The sequence below is a fragment of the Trichosurus vulpecula genome, chromosome 5 (assembly GCF_011100635.1).
Source record: "Trichosurus vulpecula isolate mTriVul1 chromosome 5, mTriVul1.pri, whole genome shotgun sequence".
NCBI classification, from domain to species: domain Eukaryota; kingdom Metazoa; phylum Chordata; class Mammalia; order Diprotodontia; family Phalangeridae; genus Trichosurus; species Trichosurus vulpecula.
In genome coordinates, this window is record NC_050577.1 from 53,503,924 (window position 1) to 53,522,764 (window position 18,841).

Genomic DNA, 18,841 nt, shown 5'->3' on the forward strand with positions numbered 1-18,841 from the left:
ATCTTTTTGGTCTTTTAAAAGTTGAAAAATTTATTTCTGCTACAGTTGGGGAGGGTGGGGAATGGATAGATGTGATGAGACCGTTAATTCTATTAGAAGCTATTTATGCCATTTCCTCTTTCCCTCGCTGTGTGATGTAAAAAGATTTCCATAGGAAACACTAAATGCTACTTACCATTCCTCTGGTTAGAAAATAATATCTCAGGGCACTAGTTAAGCTTTTCCTTATTTGCCCCATTCTCCTAGACAATGAATTCCTTAATCATTAAGTGATCATATGGTTTTGTTTAGTGTGACTCATAAGTGCTACCAATTTTTTAGCTATTATTTTAAAAGTAACTGACAGTTCTGTGTACAGGGTAGGCTAACTGCTGAAAGTAAGATTAGAAAACACTGAGAATGTGTTTGTTTAAAATCTTCACACTCCAGTACTTCAAAAGGAGTAAGTTTAGGGAATAAGGTTTGTGGGGAGAGCTAAACCAAAGATCTTTCTTTTAATCCTTGTAAGTGAAAATCTTTCTTAAATGTAATCTTAGAACTGATAAAATACAGACTCTGTTTGAGATATAGAGCCATTTCCAATCTGATTCTAAAGTACTCTCCTGGGCTTGTGCTGTTCCCTTCTGTGAATTCTCCATTCCATCCAAACTGACCTTCTTTCTGTTCCTTACCTTACCCAAGGTCTTCTGCGTCTATTATTTTATGCCTTTGCAGTCTGTCCCCTGAGCCTGGAATATATCCCCCCAGCCTACCCCCCTCACCTCTGCCTTTGGCAATACCTGGTTTTCTTCAAGCAGCGAAGCTCTATCCACTGTACATGGCTGCCTTAGACTAAGTAAGGTCTCTGACCTTAACACTTTGTTTTGTGTTTTAAAAGGAAAAAAAAAGATTTTTTTCTTCCCCCTCTCCTCCTTAAGACCACTACGTGGCACTGAATAGGCTGGTGGACCCTAAGTTAAGAGGACGAATCCAAATCCAGCCTCAGATACTTACTAGCTACATGACCCAGGGCAAGTCACTGTTGGTAGCGCTATGGGCCACCATTTTTTCATCTGTGAAATGGAATTGATAATGGCACCTACCTCCCCGGATAAAATGAGATAGTATTTACAAAGTGTTGTGTAAACCTTCAAGTCCAATATAAAGGCTGCTATTATTATTCTCCCTCAAATTATCTTTTCCTCACAGACCTCAAAAATGCAAAATTACCAACTTTCCTTATGAGGGTCTTCAAATCTGCAACCTGTCACTCCTTTAAATGGGAATTCATAACTTTAGCAGAGTCATGATGACACACTTAATTGTGGGGAATCTCAGTGCCCAGGGTAGCAAGTTGATACACCTTTAAGAGATTTAATGAGAGGTCTTTGAGTCCAGAGTAAATCTCTTTTCCTGCCTACCAGATTATTTTTAGCTTAGAGTATCCTTGGGTGAAACAGGAGCTCTGAAAGAATACATTAACTACCAGTGGAAAGAATAGGAATTTGGTTTACAAAATGCTTCCAGATACTGTAACTATGCTTACAGACACTATAATTTGTCTTCTGGGGATTTTTACTTTTATTATTTTGAAGGCGTCATAGTGTTGTTTAAAACAAGGCATGTGAGAAAAGACACAAGGAAATTTTCAATATAAATCAGCTGGGTAACTAATCAGTTAAAATGTGGTATTTTGCAGTGGAAGGAGCATTTGTGAGTAAGGAAAATGAATCTGGTCCCAATTCTGGCAGCCTTTGACCTAGTTGACAAGTTACCTAACCCCTTAGGGCCTCAGTTTTGTTATTGGTGAAATGAGGAAATTAGACCCTTGATGACCTTTCAGACTTCTTCTGTAAAATATGTGTTCCCTATGTAGATATGTGTATGTCCACATGGGGTGTCTAAACGTACAGACAAACAGCTTGAGGGGGGAGATATTTTTTTCAAGTTAAATCAACAAGCATTTATTAAGTGCTTACTACATGCCAAGGACTTTGCTAAGCTCTGGAGATCCAAGAAAAGCAAAATCAGTTCCTCCCCTCAAGGAGTTCACAGTGTGATACAGGGAAAGAACATGCAAACTACTGTGTATATACAAGATCCACACAGAGTAGGAAGTTACCTCAGAGGGAAGGCACTAGCATTAACAGATATCTCTGGAATTATGCCTGCCCCTCTCCAAGGAAACTGAATACCCTGCCTTCAAGGGAACAGGAAGAGGGGTTATGAGGCTTACCACTATGTTTTCCTCAGAGAGGGGTACCTCTTCACCCCTGTAAATATTGCTATTCATAGGGGAAAGATTTTTAGGTTCAAAAGCCATTAGGTTATTTGGTTGCTTTCCCTTAAAGGGGAAGTGGTAACCCCAAGCTTATACCCATTGACTTGGCCCCTTCCCACCAAGTGGGATGATGACCATAAAAGTGAATAGCCAGTAAAGCCAATTTTTCAAGCCACATGAGCAGAAATCAGAGAAGTTATAAGGATTACAATATACCTGAAAATACCCAACAGTCAGTGAGCTCTTTAGATAGAAGCACTATCCAAACAAAGAAAGTCCCTGATCTCACTCAATGGGAAATTCTCTGAAGTCTCTAGGGAGGCAAATTGGAAATCAGCGACATGGTAAGGAGCTAGTTTCACTGACAGTTCTGGTCTCCTTCTCTCTAATTACCTCTAGTCTGTCCCTAGGGATCCTGAAATCATCCATCCTCTCTCAGAGGAGGAAGGAAGAATATCAGTCTTCAGAACTCTCAATCCACCTCCATCCTTCATACATTCATACAAGAACACGTGTCTGCATTCTCTCCACCAATACCTAATCATGCTCTTTTGGCAGTGGGTAGCCCAGGCTTGCCTAACTCTCACTCAGCTTGATTGGGAGTTGGAGTGTTCTTTAATTCTATGATTCAGTGATCAAATGAGGACTAATTGTGTTATCAGTACTTAAGAAGGCTAATAAGTAATGGTGGGATGAATTCTGAAGTGAGTCCATGATAATGAGATGCAGATTATTTATCACATCTTCACCTTTGGCTTTCTTATGCTCTTTTGTGCAGATTGCTACAGAAGCAATAGAAAATTTCCGAACTGTTGTTTCTCTGACTCAGGAAAAAAACTTTGAGTATATGTATCAACAGAGCTTGCTGGGACCATACAGGTAATGAATGATGGAATGGAGTGGAGGTCAGGAGGGTGACAGGGAGGAAAGCTGGATTATCTTTCCACTACTAAGACTATTTTAAAATATTTTTTCATATAGGACGAAGAAAAGTTGTACCTCTAGAATGGGGGGTTTATTAGTGATTTGCTGCTTGTGTTTTAATTAGAACTGTGTTAGAACTGACTTTGTTTAGTCCACAGAAATCAGTTCTTGTTGTGTGTGTATGTATATTTTTCCTTCTAGGACAGATCTTTATGAACTCCTACCTTGATTGCTGTAACTGAGATGATTGGGTGTCATCCCATCATAGAATTTCTGTTCAGGTCATGGAAACACATTAGGTCCTCAAGAACATTAGTTCCAGTCACAACATCCTATGGTAGCAATGACACAAATAACTCCTTGGTGCTGGCCACCAATGTCATTCCTCCATCTTCTCTTCCCCACCCCACCCCCACCTTGTTTTCTGTCTTGAGTATTTACACTTTCCCTTCACCTTGAAGAGTTTTCCTCCCTTCACTATCTAGTACTGCCTCCTTTCCTTGGCAATCAACAAGCATTTTGAACTCCAACTTTGTGCCAAGGGATACAATGTATGCAAAGGCATACAAATACAAAAAAATGAAACACTCCCTACTCTCAAGAAAATTACGTTCTATCAGGGAGACAGTAAGTATGTGTACTACTATATGCAGAATAAATACAAAGATAATAAATACAAAGTAGTTGTGGGCACAAAGAGAGGGAGCAGATCTACCAGAGGAAGAAGTGTAGCAAGCTTCAAAAGATCAGTGACTTAATTTGAACTCAATTTGTGATGATTAAATAGTCCATCATTTAGTAAGAATTAATTGAATTGTTAAAAAAAAAAAGACAAAACCAGTCATTTTGGTTTGCTTCTGAAAAGGACAGCTTTTCCTTTAGGATACTACAAAGAAGAATGCACAGACAACTAATGGCCCATGCCATTACTGACCCTGTCTCATCAATGTTGGGATAGACCCTTGATTTAAAAGCACACCTTTGAACTAAATTTATTTGTTCCTACCTGAATGCCATGATTCAGTTTTTTTAAATTCCTTTCAGAAATTCTGTGAAGAAAGCACATATCTTTGGCTTCACTTTTGGTCTCACCCAAGCAATAATGTATTTTTCCTATGCTGCTTGTTTCCGGTTTGGTGCCTACTTGGTGGCACATGGACATATGGATTTTCAAGATGTTCTCTTGTAAGTATTTCAGTCTGTTTCTGCATTTGTCCTGTGATGTGCTCTAGAATTAAAAGAAATTGAGACGCAACGAATTTATTTCAGTGGTGTATCTGGCATGGCTATAGGAGATAAATTCTAGGCACTTTAGAAAAAATATATCAAAGTTATATTTCTTGAGACTTTCAAAGGGTCTTCAGCCCTTTGGGGAATACCTGGAGATGGGTGAGAAATTCAGATGCTTTCTTTAAAGGGCTTTAATTAGGCCAATTAAACACAGGATGGGAAAGAAAGTTTGACAAGCAGACCTACACAAAGGTCCATAGCATAGGATCAGAAGTTATAAAATGACCATCAAAATCATCCAAACTTCTCATGTTACCCATGAGGTCCCTGGGGCCCACTGACTTGCCCATGGTTGCACATGTAGTAAATCAATCAATGGGGTGATGTTTATCCAGTACCTACTATATGCCAGGCTCTGTGCTAGAAAGTAGGGCTGTCAACACAAAAATGAAACAGTCCCTACTCTAAATAAACTTACATTCTATTGGAAGATAACATGCTAATATATAAGCATATATAAAATTGATATTAGATACTGGGGTGGAGGTACTAGGATTGAAGAGAAAGAATTGAGGGATGGAGAGGATTCTGAGAAAACTTCATATGAGAGACACAGCATGGAATCATGGATAGAAGGCTAGATTAGTAATGAGCAAGGCCTGGGTGGAAATCCTGTTTCTGATATTCTTTGTATGATTCTGGAATACACACCGAGCCTTACTTTCTCCAACTGCAGAAGGATAGGGTTGGAATAGTTGGACTCTACGGTCAATTCCAGCTCTAGCTTTGGCAGAAATGATTTATATGTGTCCACCCAAAAGTATGTAGATTCATTTTTATAGCAATGGATAAGCCTTAAGGAAAATCAAAATTAGTTATTTTTGCCATAAAGTTTCTGATAGGATAATTTATGTATTTCTTCTCTCTGAGGAAAAGCATTGACTCAATTGAAGCTTTTGCTACTCTTGCACTTAGTTTTAAAATTTTAATTATCCAAGTACAGAATGGGAGAGACCTTGTTTGAGAGTGGTTAAGGTAAAAATGAGTGGGCTTTGCAGGAGGCTAATTGACTGCAAGCTTGCTATGAGCCAGAAGTGTACCTCAGCTACTAATAAAGATAATTCAATCTTAGTCTGTATTAATGGAAATAAGTTTCCAGATCATGGGGCTGATAATGCTCCTGTGTCCTGTACTACCTAGATCATATCTAGAATATTATGTTCAGTTCTGGGCACAACAGCTTGGGAGACACTGACAAACTCAAATATATCCATAGGAGGGCAACCAAATGGTGAGGACCGCACAACCACATCATAGGAGGACTAGTTGGACCATGAAAGATGTTTATCTTAGAGACGGCTGAGATGGGGAAAGGGAAGGTGAATGGTAGAGGGCATAAGACATTAAAAGGGCTATAATATGGAAGAGAAGCCTTTGTTGCTCCAGAGGGCGATAGTAGGGATGATGTCTGCAAATGGAAAGGAGGCAACCTTCTCCTTAGAAGTGAGGAGGGGCAGCTGGGTGGTTCAGTGGATAGAGTATGTGCCCTAAAATCAGAAGGACCTGAGTTCCAATCTGTACTTACTAGCTGTATGACCCTGGGCAAGTCCCTTAACTCTGATTGCCTCAAAAATTTTTTTTGTTGTTGTTGTTAATCTGTGTGACAACAGTCTGCCATTTGCCTGGAAATGTTCACACTGGCTGGAAGTAAAAGGATACTTGTATTAGATAAAGGTTGGAAAAAATGGGTGAACTGGACTTGAAGTCAGGAAACCAGAGTTCAAATCTGGCCTCAGATACTTAGTAACTGTGTGACTCTGGGCAGGTCACTTAGTCTCTCAGCCTCAGTTCATTCATCTCTAAACTGAGGGTAATAATATCATTTAACCTCAGAGGGTTGTTGTAAGGATCAGAGGAGATAACATGTACTGTACTTTGTAAACATGACAGCTAGCTATTAGGGTGGTTATAGTTGTTGTCCTTATATTCCTAAGGCTGTACAATTCCTTTGTGTATAAATTAAATGATTATAAATTAAAATGGTAGTTAGAGAACTTTGATACCTCTCACAGAAAGCCTCTGTCTCTCCCTAAGAGTTACTCCTCTCCCCTCCATTGATACAAGCTATGATGATTCTAGAATTCACAAATAGGACTTGGGCAAAGGGAGAGGTTTTGTTTTTTTAACTTTTATAATAATTAGACCTATTGTAGAAATATTAAATTGAAATCACTGTGATCATGACTTTTTAAACCTTTGGTTTGTTACAGGGTGTTTTCAGCCGTTGTATTTGGTGCTATGGCAGTGGGGCAGACAAGTTCACTTGCACCAGACTATGCCAAAGCTAGAGTATCAGCATCCCACATCATCATGCTGCTGGAACGGGAACCTTTGATAGACAGCTACAGTGAGGAGGGACAGAAACTGGTCAGTTTCACCTTTGGGGTTTATCATTTGCATACTGACTCTTCACTGGCTAGTTTAGATTGCATAGTAAAATGCCACTGCCTCCAGAACAAAGACTTTCATTTGTGTTTCTGTCTCCCCAGTGTCCAGCCCAGATGCCTTGTAGACAGTAGGTCCTTAATGAATGTTGAATTGAGTTATAATAAGAAATCAATGGAACATGCCTTTAATATTTGTTGCTGATATAAGTATAACTTTCTAGAATACCAAGTGAAATTTTTTTTAAAGAAACTAGCTAATTATTGTAGGTTTTTAATATATAATATGTTTGTACATTAGAATATAAATATATATTTCTATGAAAATTATATTTTGTATATGAATTTACTTATAAAAGAATGTTATATAATGATATACAGCAATATACAAATATGTTATATGTATATGTAACATATACAGGTATTTTTATTATAATGATGTTGGAAATTACTGTTGGTTATATTATTTAGGGCATGTGGTTTGCCTTTATTTATGTGCTTATTTATTTATTTCTTTTGGAAGCAATTGGGGTTAAGTGACTTGCCTAGGGTCACATAGCGAGTAAGCGTCTGAGACCAGATTTGAACTCAGGTCCTTCTGACTTCAAGGCCAGTGATGTATCTATTGCAACACCTACCTGCCCCTGATTTGCCTTAATTAAAAAACATGGAAAAGGGTTGCCTCCACTTATTGATTCTTAGCATGTATAAAAATGGAGGCAAAAATACACAGTAGAAAAAATGCTTCTCATAAGGTAGTGGAGAAGGAGTAAACTCGTAGCCTGTTTTTGCTCATCATGTAGTTAATTTAATGGTATTTTGATTTTAGAAAACATTTGAAGGGAATGTGTCATTTAGTGAAGTCAAGTTCAACTACCCTACCCGACCTAACATTCCTGTGCTTCAAGGGCTGACCCTGGAGGTGAAGAAGGGTCAGACCCTGGCTCTTGTGGGCAGCAGCGGTTGTGGGAAGAGTACTGTGGTGCAACTCCTTGAGAGATTCTATGATCCCCTGGCTGGACTGGTGGTAAGTAGACTGTTCTCAGGACAATCATGTCCTTTGAAACCATGAAACTGTGTGCCTTGATTCAAGGGTTCTCTCTTTTATCGAGCCAACTTTCAGTGCTATGTTTTATAGCAGAAGACCTTTGATTCCCCACAGTCTCTTACCGAGTGGTTTAAGACTCACAAAATGGGAAACGATTTTAGGATCCAAGGTTTAGAGCCAAGAGAAACCCTAGAGATCATCTAATCCAACCTCCTCGTTTTACAGAGGAGGAAAGGAAGGCTTTTGGTGTTAGAAATGACTTAGCCAGGTCACCAAAGTAATTAATTGGTGGCAGAGTGAGGGCTATTTCCAGTCCCATGCTCTTTCTTCTCCACCATCAGTCCACCACCTTTCAAAATCATTTGGAGCCAGCTCAGAGGACAATTTGAGGGACAGGCCATATGGGGCGTGTTGTATAGGACACTGGAGAACTACTAAATGGCATTGCAAGAAGCATAAAGTGTACAAAGGAATGTTTTAAGGAGATTGGTCTGGCAGCATGTGTAGGAATGATTAGGAGGAGAGACAGAAGACAGAGAAAGCAATTGTGAAGCGATAGGATCGTAGCCTTTAATTCAAGTGATTGATTAAATACCTTCAGTGATGAGAAGCAGTACAGCAGAATGGGCGGAACTCTGCCCTTGGAGTCACAAAGACTTGGATTCAAGTTCTGTCTTTGAAATAAACTAGATCAGAGGTACTTAAATTGTGTGTGTGTGTGTGTGTGTGTGTGTGTGTGTGTGTGTGATGGATTTCCTTTGCCAGTCTGGTAAAGCTCATAGGCCCCTTACTAGAGGAATGTCTTTAAATGCATAAAGCAAAACATGTCTTCTTAAAAGGAAACAATGATTATGAAATACAGTTGTTAAAATTTTTTTTAATATGTTCATGGACCCCAGGTTAAGAACCCCTGTGCTCCCTCATGCAGTATCTCTTCTGTGTGAAGCCTTTTCTGATTCTCTATCTCTTGCCGACTAATTTTAGTATTCTTCCTCCCTAAACCATCTCATATTTATTTTGTATTTATTCCCACATATATGTGTGTATATGTTGTCTTCCCCAGTTAAATGTAGGGGGACACATTTATAGAGTATATTTGGAAGCAAGGTTTTTTTCATTTTTGGCTTTTTATCCCCACAACTTTGCACATAGTAGGTGCTTAATAAATGCTTATTGACTTGGCTTGTAGACTCATCATCATAATGCATAGTATTTACATGATATTTTACATGAGATAATTTGGCATGAAGATCAAATGAGCTACTCATGCCCACCATCCTTTCCCTAGCCAGAAAAAAAAAAACTGACATTGAGACATAAGAGAACCCAGGCACCATGATGTATCCAACCAGGTGCTGTGATTTACGAAGTTGGGAGCCAATTCGAAAGCACAATAAACACCATCACTATTTTCACAAAGCTCTGTATATGTGAGATCCCTGTTCCATCAACTCCAGGAAACCAAGGAAGGTGCTGTCATTCCAACACACAGTGGTAAACTGGCAATCATTCAATAATTCCCTTCATAAAATAAAACCATTAGTCTTAGAAAATCCAAAAGAAATCAGGCAGTTCTTTGTGTTTGGACTTTCCAGGCTATCAATGTGTTCCTTCCCTTCTCTCAGTCTGCAGTCTGCCCTGCTCTTCTTATTGTTCCTCAAACGTGATGCTCTGTCTTCTCTCCTTATGCCATCATAGTGTCTGTCCTCCGTGTCTGGACACACTTGTCCTCCTCACACCCATCTCTTGGAATTCCTAGTTTTCTTCAGGATTCAGCTCAAGCAACCCCATCTCCATGAAGCCCTTGCTGTTGAATTTTTTTTCACCCTCCCACCCAAAATTACTTTGTACCTGTATTGTATGTAGTCTGGCCGGTCTCATCTATGTGCATATAATCTCCTCCAGTAGAATATAAGCTCCTTGAGGGCAGAAACGGTTTCATTTTTATCTCTGTAACACCAGCACCTAGCACAATGTCTGGCACTTAGTAAGGGCTTAATAAGTGTTTGTTGATGAATTGGACTTTTGCTTTCAGAAAGTTGATAACCAAGACGTCAAGAAGCTTAATGTCCAGTGGCTCCGGGCTCAGCTTGGCATCGTGTCCCAGGAGCCCATCCTGTTCGACTGCAGCATTGGAGAGAACATCGCCTATGGAAACAACAGCCGGGTGGTGTCACAGGAAGAGATTGTGAATGCAGCCAAAGCAGCTAACATCCATCCTTTCATTGAATCATTACCCAAAGTAAGTCATTTTCTTGCCCTTTAAAACCAGAAACAGATGCTGGTCTCCTACTTCCTCTGCTCTGCCATCTCTCATTGGCAATAGGAAATTCATATTCAGAGAACATAGCATCTTTTCCTTCATTTAGCAAACACGATTTTATGATCTAGAAGGGGAGATCATATTTATATCATCATAGTCATGTGTGTTTTGTTTTCCTGATTCTGTTTACTTCACTTCATCTTGGCTCACATAAGCCTTCCCATGCTCTCCATTTATTATAGTCATTGTCTCTTATGGTAAAATAGTGTTCCATTACATTCACATATCAGAAATTGTTTTGCCATTCCTCAGTCTATGGGCATCTACTTTGATCACACTTCTTTGTTACTTCAAAAAATTGTGCAATAAATATTTTGATATAAAAATAAAATAAAAGGGGATATCATCCATATATGAACATGGTACAATGGAATGAGCCAGAGGGCATGGATTCAATTCCTGGTTCTACTAATTCAGTGACCTTGGGTAATAATAATAATGGGACAACTAGGTGGTGCAGTGGATAAAGTGCAGGCGTGTAGGCCCTGGAAGCTAACAATTCCATGAGACTTTAGGAAGCAATGAAACAAAGTCCCAAGAATGAAAAAATAGGAAAAAATATGAAATGTCTCATTGGAAAAACAGCTTACCTCGAAAATAGATCAAGGAGAGATCATTTAAGAATTATTGGACTACTTGAAAGCCATGATAAAAAAAGAGCCTAGACATCATATTTCAAGGAATTATCAAGGAAAACTGCCCTGTCTTAGATCAAGAGGGTAAAATAGACATTGAAAAAATCCACTGATTGTCTCCTGAAAGAGATTCCAAAATGAAAACTCCAGGGAATATCATAGTCAAATTCTAGAGCTCCCAGGTCAAGGAGGTAATATCTCAAACTGGCAGAAAGAAATTCTGATAGTGTGGAGCCACAGGATTACACAAGATTGAGGATCGGAGGGCTTGGAATATGACATTCTGGAAGGTAGAGGAGCTAGGATTACAGCTAAGAATACCCTACCCAGCAAAACTGTGTATAATTCTCATAGATATTTAATGAAATAGAGGACTTTCAAGCATTCCTGATGAAAAAAATCAGAATGGAATGGAAAGACATTTAAACATAAGGCTCAAAAGGAGCATAAAAAGGTAAACATGAAGGAGAAATCATGAGAGACTTTATATGTACAAAAATGTTTATAGAAACTTTTTTTTTTGCTACAAAGAATTGGAAATTGAGGGGATGCTCATCAATTGGGGAATGGCTGAATAAGTTGTAGTATATGATTGTGATGAAGTACTATTGTGTTATAAGAATTAATGAGAGGGGTGATTTCAGAAAAACATGGCAAGACCTATATGAAAGAAGTGAGAAGAACCAGGAGATAACTGTGCCCAGTAAGAGCTACATTGTAATGATGATCAGCTGTGAAAAACTTGGCTGCTCTGATCAATACAATGATCTGAGACAATTCCAGAGGACTCATGATGAAAAAAATGCTATCCACCTCCAGAGAGAGACCTGATGAACTCTTGAGTACACACTGAAGTATAATTTTCTCACTTCCTTTATTTTTTTTGCTTGTTTTGAGATATGGAAATGAATTTTGCATGCTTTCACTGTATAATTGATATCACTCTGCTTGCCTTCTCAGTAGGTGGGGGATGGTGGGAGGGAAAGAGAGAATTTGGAACTCAAAATTTAAAAAGACAAGAATGATAAAAATAAATTAAATCACCCAGAAAGAAACCCCACTTCCCCTCATTCCCAGCCTTAACTGCCATTTGGGTTTGCTCTGGGGCCTGCTAGGGAAGACAGCAAGTCAAAAAGCATTTATTAAGCACCTGCTATGTGCCAGGCAACTGTGCTAAGTACTTTGATACAAAGAAAGGCAAAAAAAAAGTAGTCCAGGCACTCAAGGAACTCATAGTTTAATGGGAAGGAGACAATATGCACGGTGTCCCTAAAGTCTGGACACATAGGCAAAAAATGCACATTTTTGAAATATTTGGAATATAAGTAGACATTAGCCCCTTTGACTTCTTTTTCTGGGGTATGCTAAAGGAGAAGGTGTACTCAATGAAAATCACAGATGCAACACACTTGATTGAATGCATAAAGAGTGAATGTGCTAAAATTGATGACTGTGGAGTTATTGCATCGAGTTCATATGAATATTGCAAAGTGCATCAACCTTTGAATCACAAATGATAGAAATCATATTGAAGATGTTATTTGTTAATATTCCAATTAAATAAAATGTTGTTGAAAAATTCATTCATTTCATTTCTTGAAAATATACATTTTTGCCTATGTGTCCAGACTTTAGGAACACCCTGTACAAACAACTATGCACATTGTGCATGATAAATTGGAGAGAATCTCAGAGACGTTAAGGAAGCACCTCATACTGTGTTAGACCCCTGGAACTTCCTGGGACTATTGTCCTTCCCATTCCTTATTTCATTTCCTTTTTTCAGTGCTAGGTAAGGACAACAGCCAGGCATAAATCCCATGCCTCCACCACTCCTTTCTCAGTGACTTCCGATCATTGCATCCCCAAACCCTGAAGAAGATTGTCCATTTCATAGGGTTTGAGGGTTATATTTTTTTAGATAGCATTATGGATCTAGGGCTGGAAGAGGCATCACAGGCCATTAAGCCCAAATCTATCAGTTTGAACCTAAGAAAATTGAAGCCTAGGGATACCAGGTGATTTGCCCAATGTTAGAGGTAGAATTTGAACCCAAGGGCAGTGGTCTCTTCACTATATTTTGCTGCCTCCATAACTAATACTCAATTAAACTCTGTGTGTCAAGGATAAGGTCAGACATTTGGTGAAGGGTTCAGCCTGATAGACCTACAGAAAACAGTGATTCCAGTGTTCATATGAGACTTTTCTCAGCATCAGCCTATTGCCATTTTGGTGGGCCTGTGCCATATTTCTCCCTGCCTATTCCCAGGCCAAAACATTCTTGGTGGAGTAACAGATCATTTGGACCAGGGGTTCTTGACCTTTTGTATGTTATAGATTCTTTTGCTAGTGTGAGGACAGGTAGGAGCTTCCTTAGAATAATGTTTTTAAGTGAATGAAATTTCAAAGGAAAATTGGTGTACAGTTATCAAAATATTTCCTGAATAAGTTCACAGGCCACAACATAGACAGTTGTAGGGTTGGCATAGTTCAGCATGGGCTCCGGAGTCTGATGACCTTGGTTAAAATTCAGCCTCTGACACCACCCTTGTGACCTTGGGCAAGAGGTCACACTTAAGTTCCTCCTTAGGGCCCTATTAAAATCAGGGGGTCAGACCACATGGCCTCAGATCCTTTGTAATTCTTCTCAGCCTCAGTTTCTTTATCTAAAAAAAGGTTGGATTTGCTGGTCTCTGAAGTTTCTTCTCCTCTAGAAGTATGGACTTTGAAAAATTTGAAGAGATACTTTTTAAACATTAAGTTCCCAAATGATGTTTCTTAGTCTAGTAAGACCACTTAAACATATGTAGCAACCAGAGATTTTTTTGTTGGAAGGTGCAGAGGAAATGGTCTAGACTTCAGATTTCATCTACGAAGTTTCTTGCATCAATGAAGATCAGCAAGTAAGCATCTCTGAGAGTTGCCTGAGGCCCTCTGCCTTCTATCTGCCATTCTGTACTTCTTCTCATAGCTGAGCACAGCTAGGAATAATCAAAGATAGACCATAATTAAAGAACTAAAAAATTCTTCTTTTAGGATGCTTTTTAGTTTAACGATGCCAAGAGCACCACCCTGTGGCGATAGTTAAAACAACAACCATTTGTACTATGTACACAATTACTAGGTAATTTTACATAGTACATATATATTGTACTATGTGTATTTTGGTCAGCAGGTCAAATTATTTCCCTCTACAAATATTAATTCCAGAAGTGATAACACACACACACACACACAATATCCCAGTGGTACATACCTATAAGTGTCTATACTCTCATCAAAGTGGGTTTTTTTCTGACCATGCTGCATATCAAAACTCATTACATTTACCCTGTGTGCTGATCACCTTTCTCCAGCTCTTGTGACATGGCATCCATTACAATGAAGTGCTTGAACTGTCCATTAGTTATTCTCCCTCTCCCCTACAGAATGATGACAACAACAACAGTTAGCAATGATATCACACTTTAAGGTTTGCAAAATGCTTTACACATATTATGTAATTTTTAGCCTTAAGGGGTAGGTGCCATTATTATACTTATCCCACAGATGAGGACACTGAGGCAGACAGGGTTTGAGCCATGTGCCCAAAGTCACACAACTATTAAGTGTTTGTGTTTGAACTCAGTTTTTCTTGACTCCAAGTCCGTTGATCCTTCCGATGTACCACCTATGTTAGGGGAGTATTCAGTACTTCAGAATGATGATAAAAATTGACTTTGCTTATTACCATTTTAAATTGTCACTCTGTTTAAATTAAGAAAAATATATTATTGTATGTGTCACATTCTTAGTTTTAAGGAAAAAAGCTAAAACTCATCATTGCAATGGCTAAAAATTCTGGTTACATCTGTGTGGCTGTATCCTCAACTTTTGCTTTTGAATATGTGTTGGAATTCTAATCTTGGACTTGGCCACTGATTAGTGATCATGATTATACACCTTTGGCTCAGATTCTGTTTTTAAAACACTTTTCTTGATATTACATAGACTGACTCAACACAAAATACAGATTTGTTTTTCCTTTTAGAATCTAACCAACCCTTAATTCAGAGCCCCTAGTCCTCCCTGCTGACAGCTTCAGCTCTGATTTCTTATCTAACTATTTTCATACCAAAGGAGCCCATTTCAGACTCCTAGAGTTAAACATTTTTACCTGAACATAGAACAAAAAAACACAGACAAAACATTAGACAGACATTTCACATGAACAATTTAGAATTTGAATTCAGACTCACATCCAATATTAAACCAAATCACTTTCCTGGGTCGAGCCACGAGTGCTTTTCTTCCAAGCACTAGGAGAAATCCATTCTCCCCACCTAGGTGCACTTTCCCTGGGTTAACTTTCTGTCTTTCCAGCTAGCAAACATTCTTCCTAACGGGCGGAGGAATGTTAGGAGGATCCCTTCCATCCTCCCCACGTACCTTTTTCTTAGAGCTCTTATTTCCCATTCTAGGCAAACCTTACTTCTCAACCTAGAACCCCCAGACTTGACAAGGCAGTACTACCCTCTTGTTCCTACCTTGCTCAGGTGACCTGACTTGCGCAGTCTCCGGCTGTTCCCTTTTGCGTTCGTCTGCACACTCTTCTTGTTCAAACAAGGTCTCGGGTCCTTCATAGTGTCCAGGGGGTTTTCAGCTTGGACAGTGGGACCCCTCTAACAGTGAGTGCGAGTGCTCTTCCCTCTGCCCTATCTTACTCACCCTTACTGGGGTCTTCAGAATCCCAGACGAACCCCCAAATTGTGAGAACATGCGGCTTTGGGGATCATTGGACTTCCTAGGCAGGGCCAAAGTCCTGAGGAAGAACCCTGTGATAACCCCCCTTAATCTGTGGGGATCACAGGGTCTCCTAGGGGTCAGACACTAAGGAGGACCCAAGTGATGACCCATTAGGATGGTGGTAAGATCAGAAGGCTCCCAAGACAGGGCTGGAAGTCCCAGGTGATGTCCCCTTAAGAAGGCTGTGCAGACCACAGGGTTCCCCAAGGGAATCCGGAGTGGTAGCCCTCTTAACACCGCAGTGGGGATCACAGGACACCCCAAGGCAAGATGCGGGAGTAAGCCTGGCAAGTTTCCACTGCCCGTTGCTTCCCTTCACTTGACCTTAGGAAGATCCATGTGATTTTTCCATTCTCACCCAAAGAACTCAAGACCAGAGTGGGCAGAGGAAGGCATTTTATTTCGCTCCTCGAGAGAGCGGGTGTAGTGCTCACGGGAACACTCACACCTGGCTCAGATTCTGGATTAGTTTTTCTCTTCCATTCATCTATTTTTTCAAAAACAAATTATTTTGATAATGACCTACTTTATAGTGTAATTTGAAATAAACCTGGCGATGCATGTTTCCTTTTCTCATTTCTCCCCCATAATTCCCCTCTTGTATACTTATTCTTTCTTTTTTAAAATTTTATTTATTTTATTTTGTATAATGAAACAAGCATTTTCATAGCATAGTAGAATAGAAAAAGATAATTGCACATGAAACTATAAATCTATCATGTATTATTTGCTATTCCTTTTAAATTTATAGTAATCATGAAAATTTCTTTTTTTTCCTTTTTGTCCTTCCCTCCCCCACCACCCAGAGATAACTAACATTAGACAAAATACGTGTGTATGTGTGTCTATATATATATATGTATATATGTAAACTCATTCTAAACATACTTCTATTTATCAATCCTCTCTCTGGATACAGATAGCATCTTCCTTCATAGGTTCTTTGTAGTTAATTTGGGCATTTATAATAGTCAAATGACATCATCGCTCGAAATTGTACTTAAAACAATATTGCTGTTACTCTATACAGTGTTCTTTTGGTTCTGCTCATTCCTCTTTTCATCATTTCATGCAAACCTAGAATAGAAATTTGTTAGGGTTTACTTAATCTATGAAATTCTTCTATGGCATATTATTAACATTGCATCAAGTTAATTTGGGTCGTACTGACATTTGACTTGATCCAGCCACAAATGGGATATTTCTTTAATTATTTCATTCGTCATTTCTGTTAAAATTGTTTTTATAGTTATCTTCCTATAGTTCTTATGCATACCTTGATATGCTTAAGTACTCAATATATTTTATTAATAATTATAAATTGAATTTATCTTTCTGTCCATCCCTTCTGATTTCTTTTGGTGATGTATAATATGAGGGGGCATTATATTTTACGTCCTGAAATCTTTCAGAAGCCTTGATTAACTTCCTTGTTGAATCTCTTGAGATTTTCTAATTATACCTTTCTCTCCTCACCAAATAGAGAGAGCTTCTTTGATAATGCTTACTCCTTTCATTTCTTTTTTTCTTGCCTTATAGCTATAGTTAACATTCTTAGAACTATGTAGGATAATAATGGTGTCAGTGAACAGCTTTCCCTGTCTTTTTGATACATATGTTTCCAATTCTCCATTGCATATGATGCTAGCTATCTTTATTTCAGATAGAGGGATAGATATTCATTATTCTAGTCCTTGTAGGTGCAGGCTTCCTTTTTTTTTAACTAGGTCTGTAATTTTGTTTGGTGCCTGGTACAGAGGACACACTTTATAAGTATTTATTGACTGACCGGTATAGGGAACTCCTAGTGAGGAAGTTCACTCTTCCATATTGATCAACAGCTCCCTGCAATTCACTCTTAAAGCGTTGCTTCTAAGGCACTGGGAAGGTGAATTGCCTACAAGAGTCACATAATCCAGTAAGTTTAAGAGGCAGTTCTTGAACCCAGTCTCTGTGACTCTGAGGCAAGCTTTTCATCAGTGGATTTCATCACACCAGCTACCTACAAAGTGGCAAAGACAGAGAAGCAAAGATCAGTATAAAACAAAAAATATTCCTAATGAAGTTACCTCTTAAAAATGAGTCCATTCCAACATCCCTCCCTGATTAACACTGCGATCCATCCTGCCATTGTTTTTGGTTGTTTCTTGCTGGTTGTTAATCTGTGGGAAAACATTGAAGAAACCCTCAAATATTTCTCTTCCAATGGTGCAAATATTTCTGTTCCAATGGCTCCTTCATTCATTTCTTTTTCAATCATTTCAGACTCTTTGTGACCCCATTTGAGGTTTTCTTGGCAAAGATATTGAAGTGGTTTGCTATTTTCTCCTCCAGCTCCTAGATGAGGAAACTGAGGCAAACAGGGTTAAGTAACTTGCCCAAGGCCACATAATTGGTAAGTGTCTGAGACCAGGTTTGAACTCAGGAAGATGAGTATTCCTGATTCCAGGCCCAGCACTCTATCCTCTGTGCCACCTAGCCACCAAACCTTCCCTGTAATCGTGCTTTTAAGGTGTAACCTAAAGTGAAGAATTATCTCTTCACATGTGTTTTGCTCATTGTAAGAATATAAATTTGCAATTTTAATGCATAAGTATATCAAATGACATAATCATGATTTTGAGTTTTTCTTATTGATAGGATTAATAATAGAACAGTAGAAACAGTCTTTGAATTCATAGTATAAATAGACGAACTGACCATTGATCACAATAAACACATTTTAAGGGCACTTAACCTCTTTTTAAACCAGAAATAATAATACCACCTAACAGCATTGATGTGAGGATCAAAGAAATTATTTATAAAGCATTATATTGATGTGAGCTATTACTGAAATTTTCAGTTTTGTTGGCATAGACTGGTGTGGCTTAGTCTCTTGACTCATTATGATCAGTCCCTTTCTCAATTTTGATTTTGGTAATTTGATTTTTTTTTGTTCTCCATTTTTCTGATTAAATTTGTAAATTGTCCATTTTATTGACCTTTTCGAAAAGCTCTTTATATATTGGTCCAGTTATACTTTTGTTCTGTCTTGTTGATTTCTATTATTTCTGTCTTGTTGATTTCTATTATATTAACAGTTTCCTTTTTACTGGCTTTTGTCACAATGATTTGTTCTTTTTAACTTAGCTTCAAGAAGCAAAGTCTCTTTTACTGCAAACTCATTGTCAAGACAATAATTTTCATTTT

At 38.6% G+C, this 18,841-nt stretch overlaps 1 protein-coding gene across 6 annotated transcripts in view; it reads left to right on the forward strand.

Annotated features, from left to right (window-relative positions):
- Positions 1-18,841, forward strand: part of LOC118849937 (ATP-dependent translocase ABCB1-like) — a 496,364-nt gene that overhangs the window by 180,545 nt on the left and 296,978 nt on the right. For 4 of the 6 annotated variants that reach the window (XM_036759036.1, XM_036759039.1, XM_036759038.1 and 1 more), the window contains 5 exons: positions 3,039-3,139; positions 4,229-4,369; positions 6,685-6,841; positions 7,688-7,885; positions 9,942-10,148. The exons of 1 other annotated variant lie outside the window; for it this stretch is intronic. In XM_036759036.1, coding sequence (XP_036614931.1) covers positions 3,039-3,139; positions 4,229-4,369; positions 6,685-6,841; positions 7,688-7,885; positions 9,942-10,148 — 804 coding nt within the window. Of the gene's footprint in view, positions 1-3,038; positions 3,140-4,228; positions 4,374-6,684; positions 6,842-7,687; positions 7,886-9,941; positions 10,149-18,841 lie in introns of those variants that run through there. One more of the 6 variants, XM_036759043.1, reaches the window with a different exon arrangement.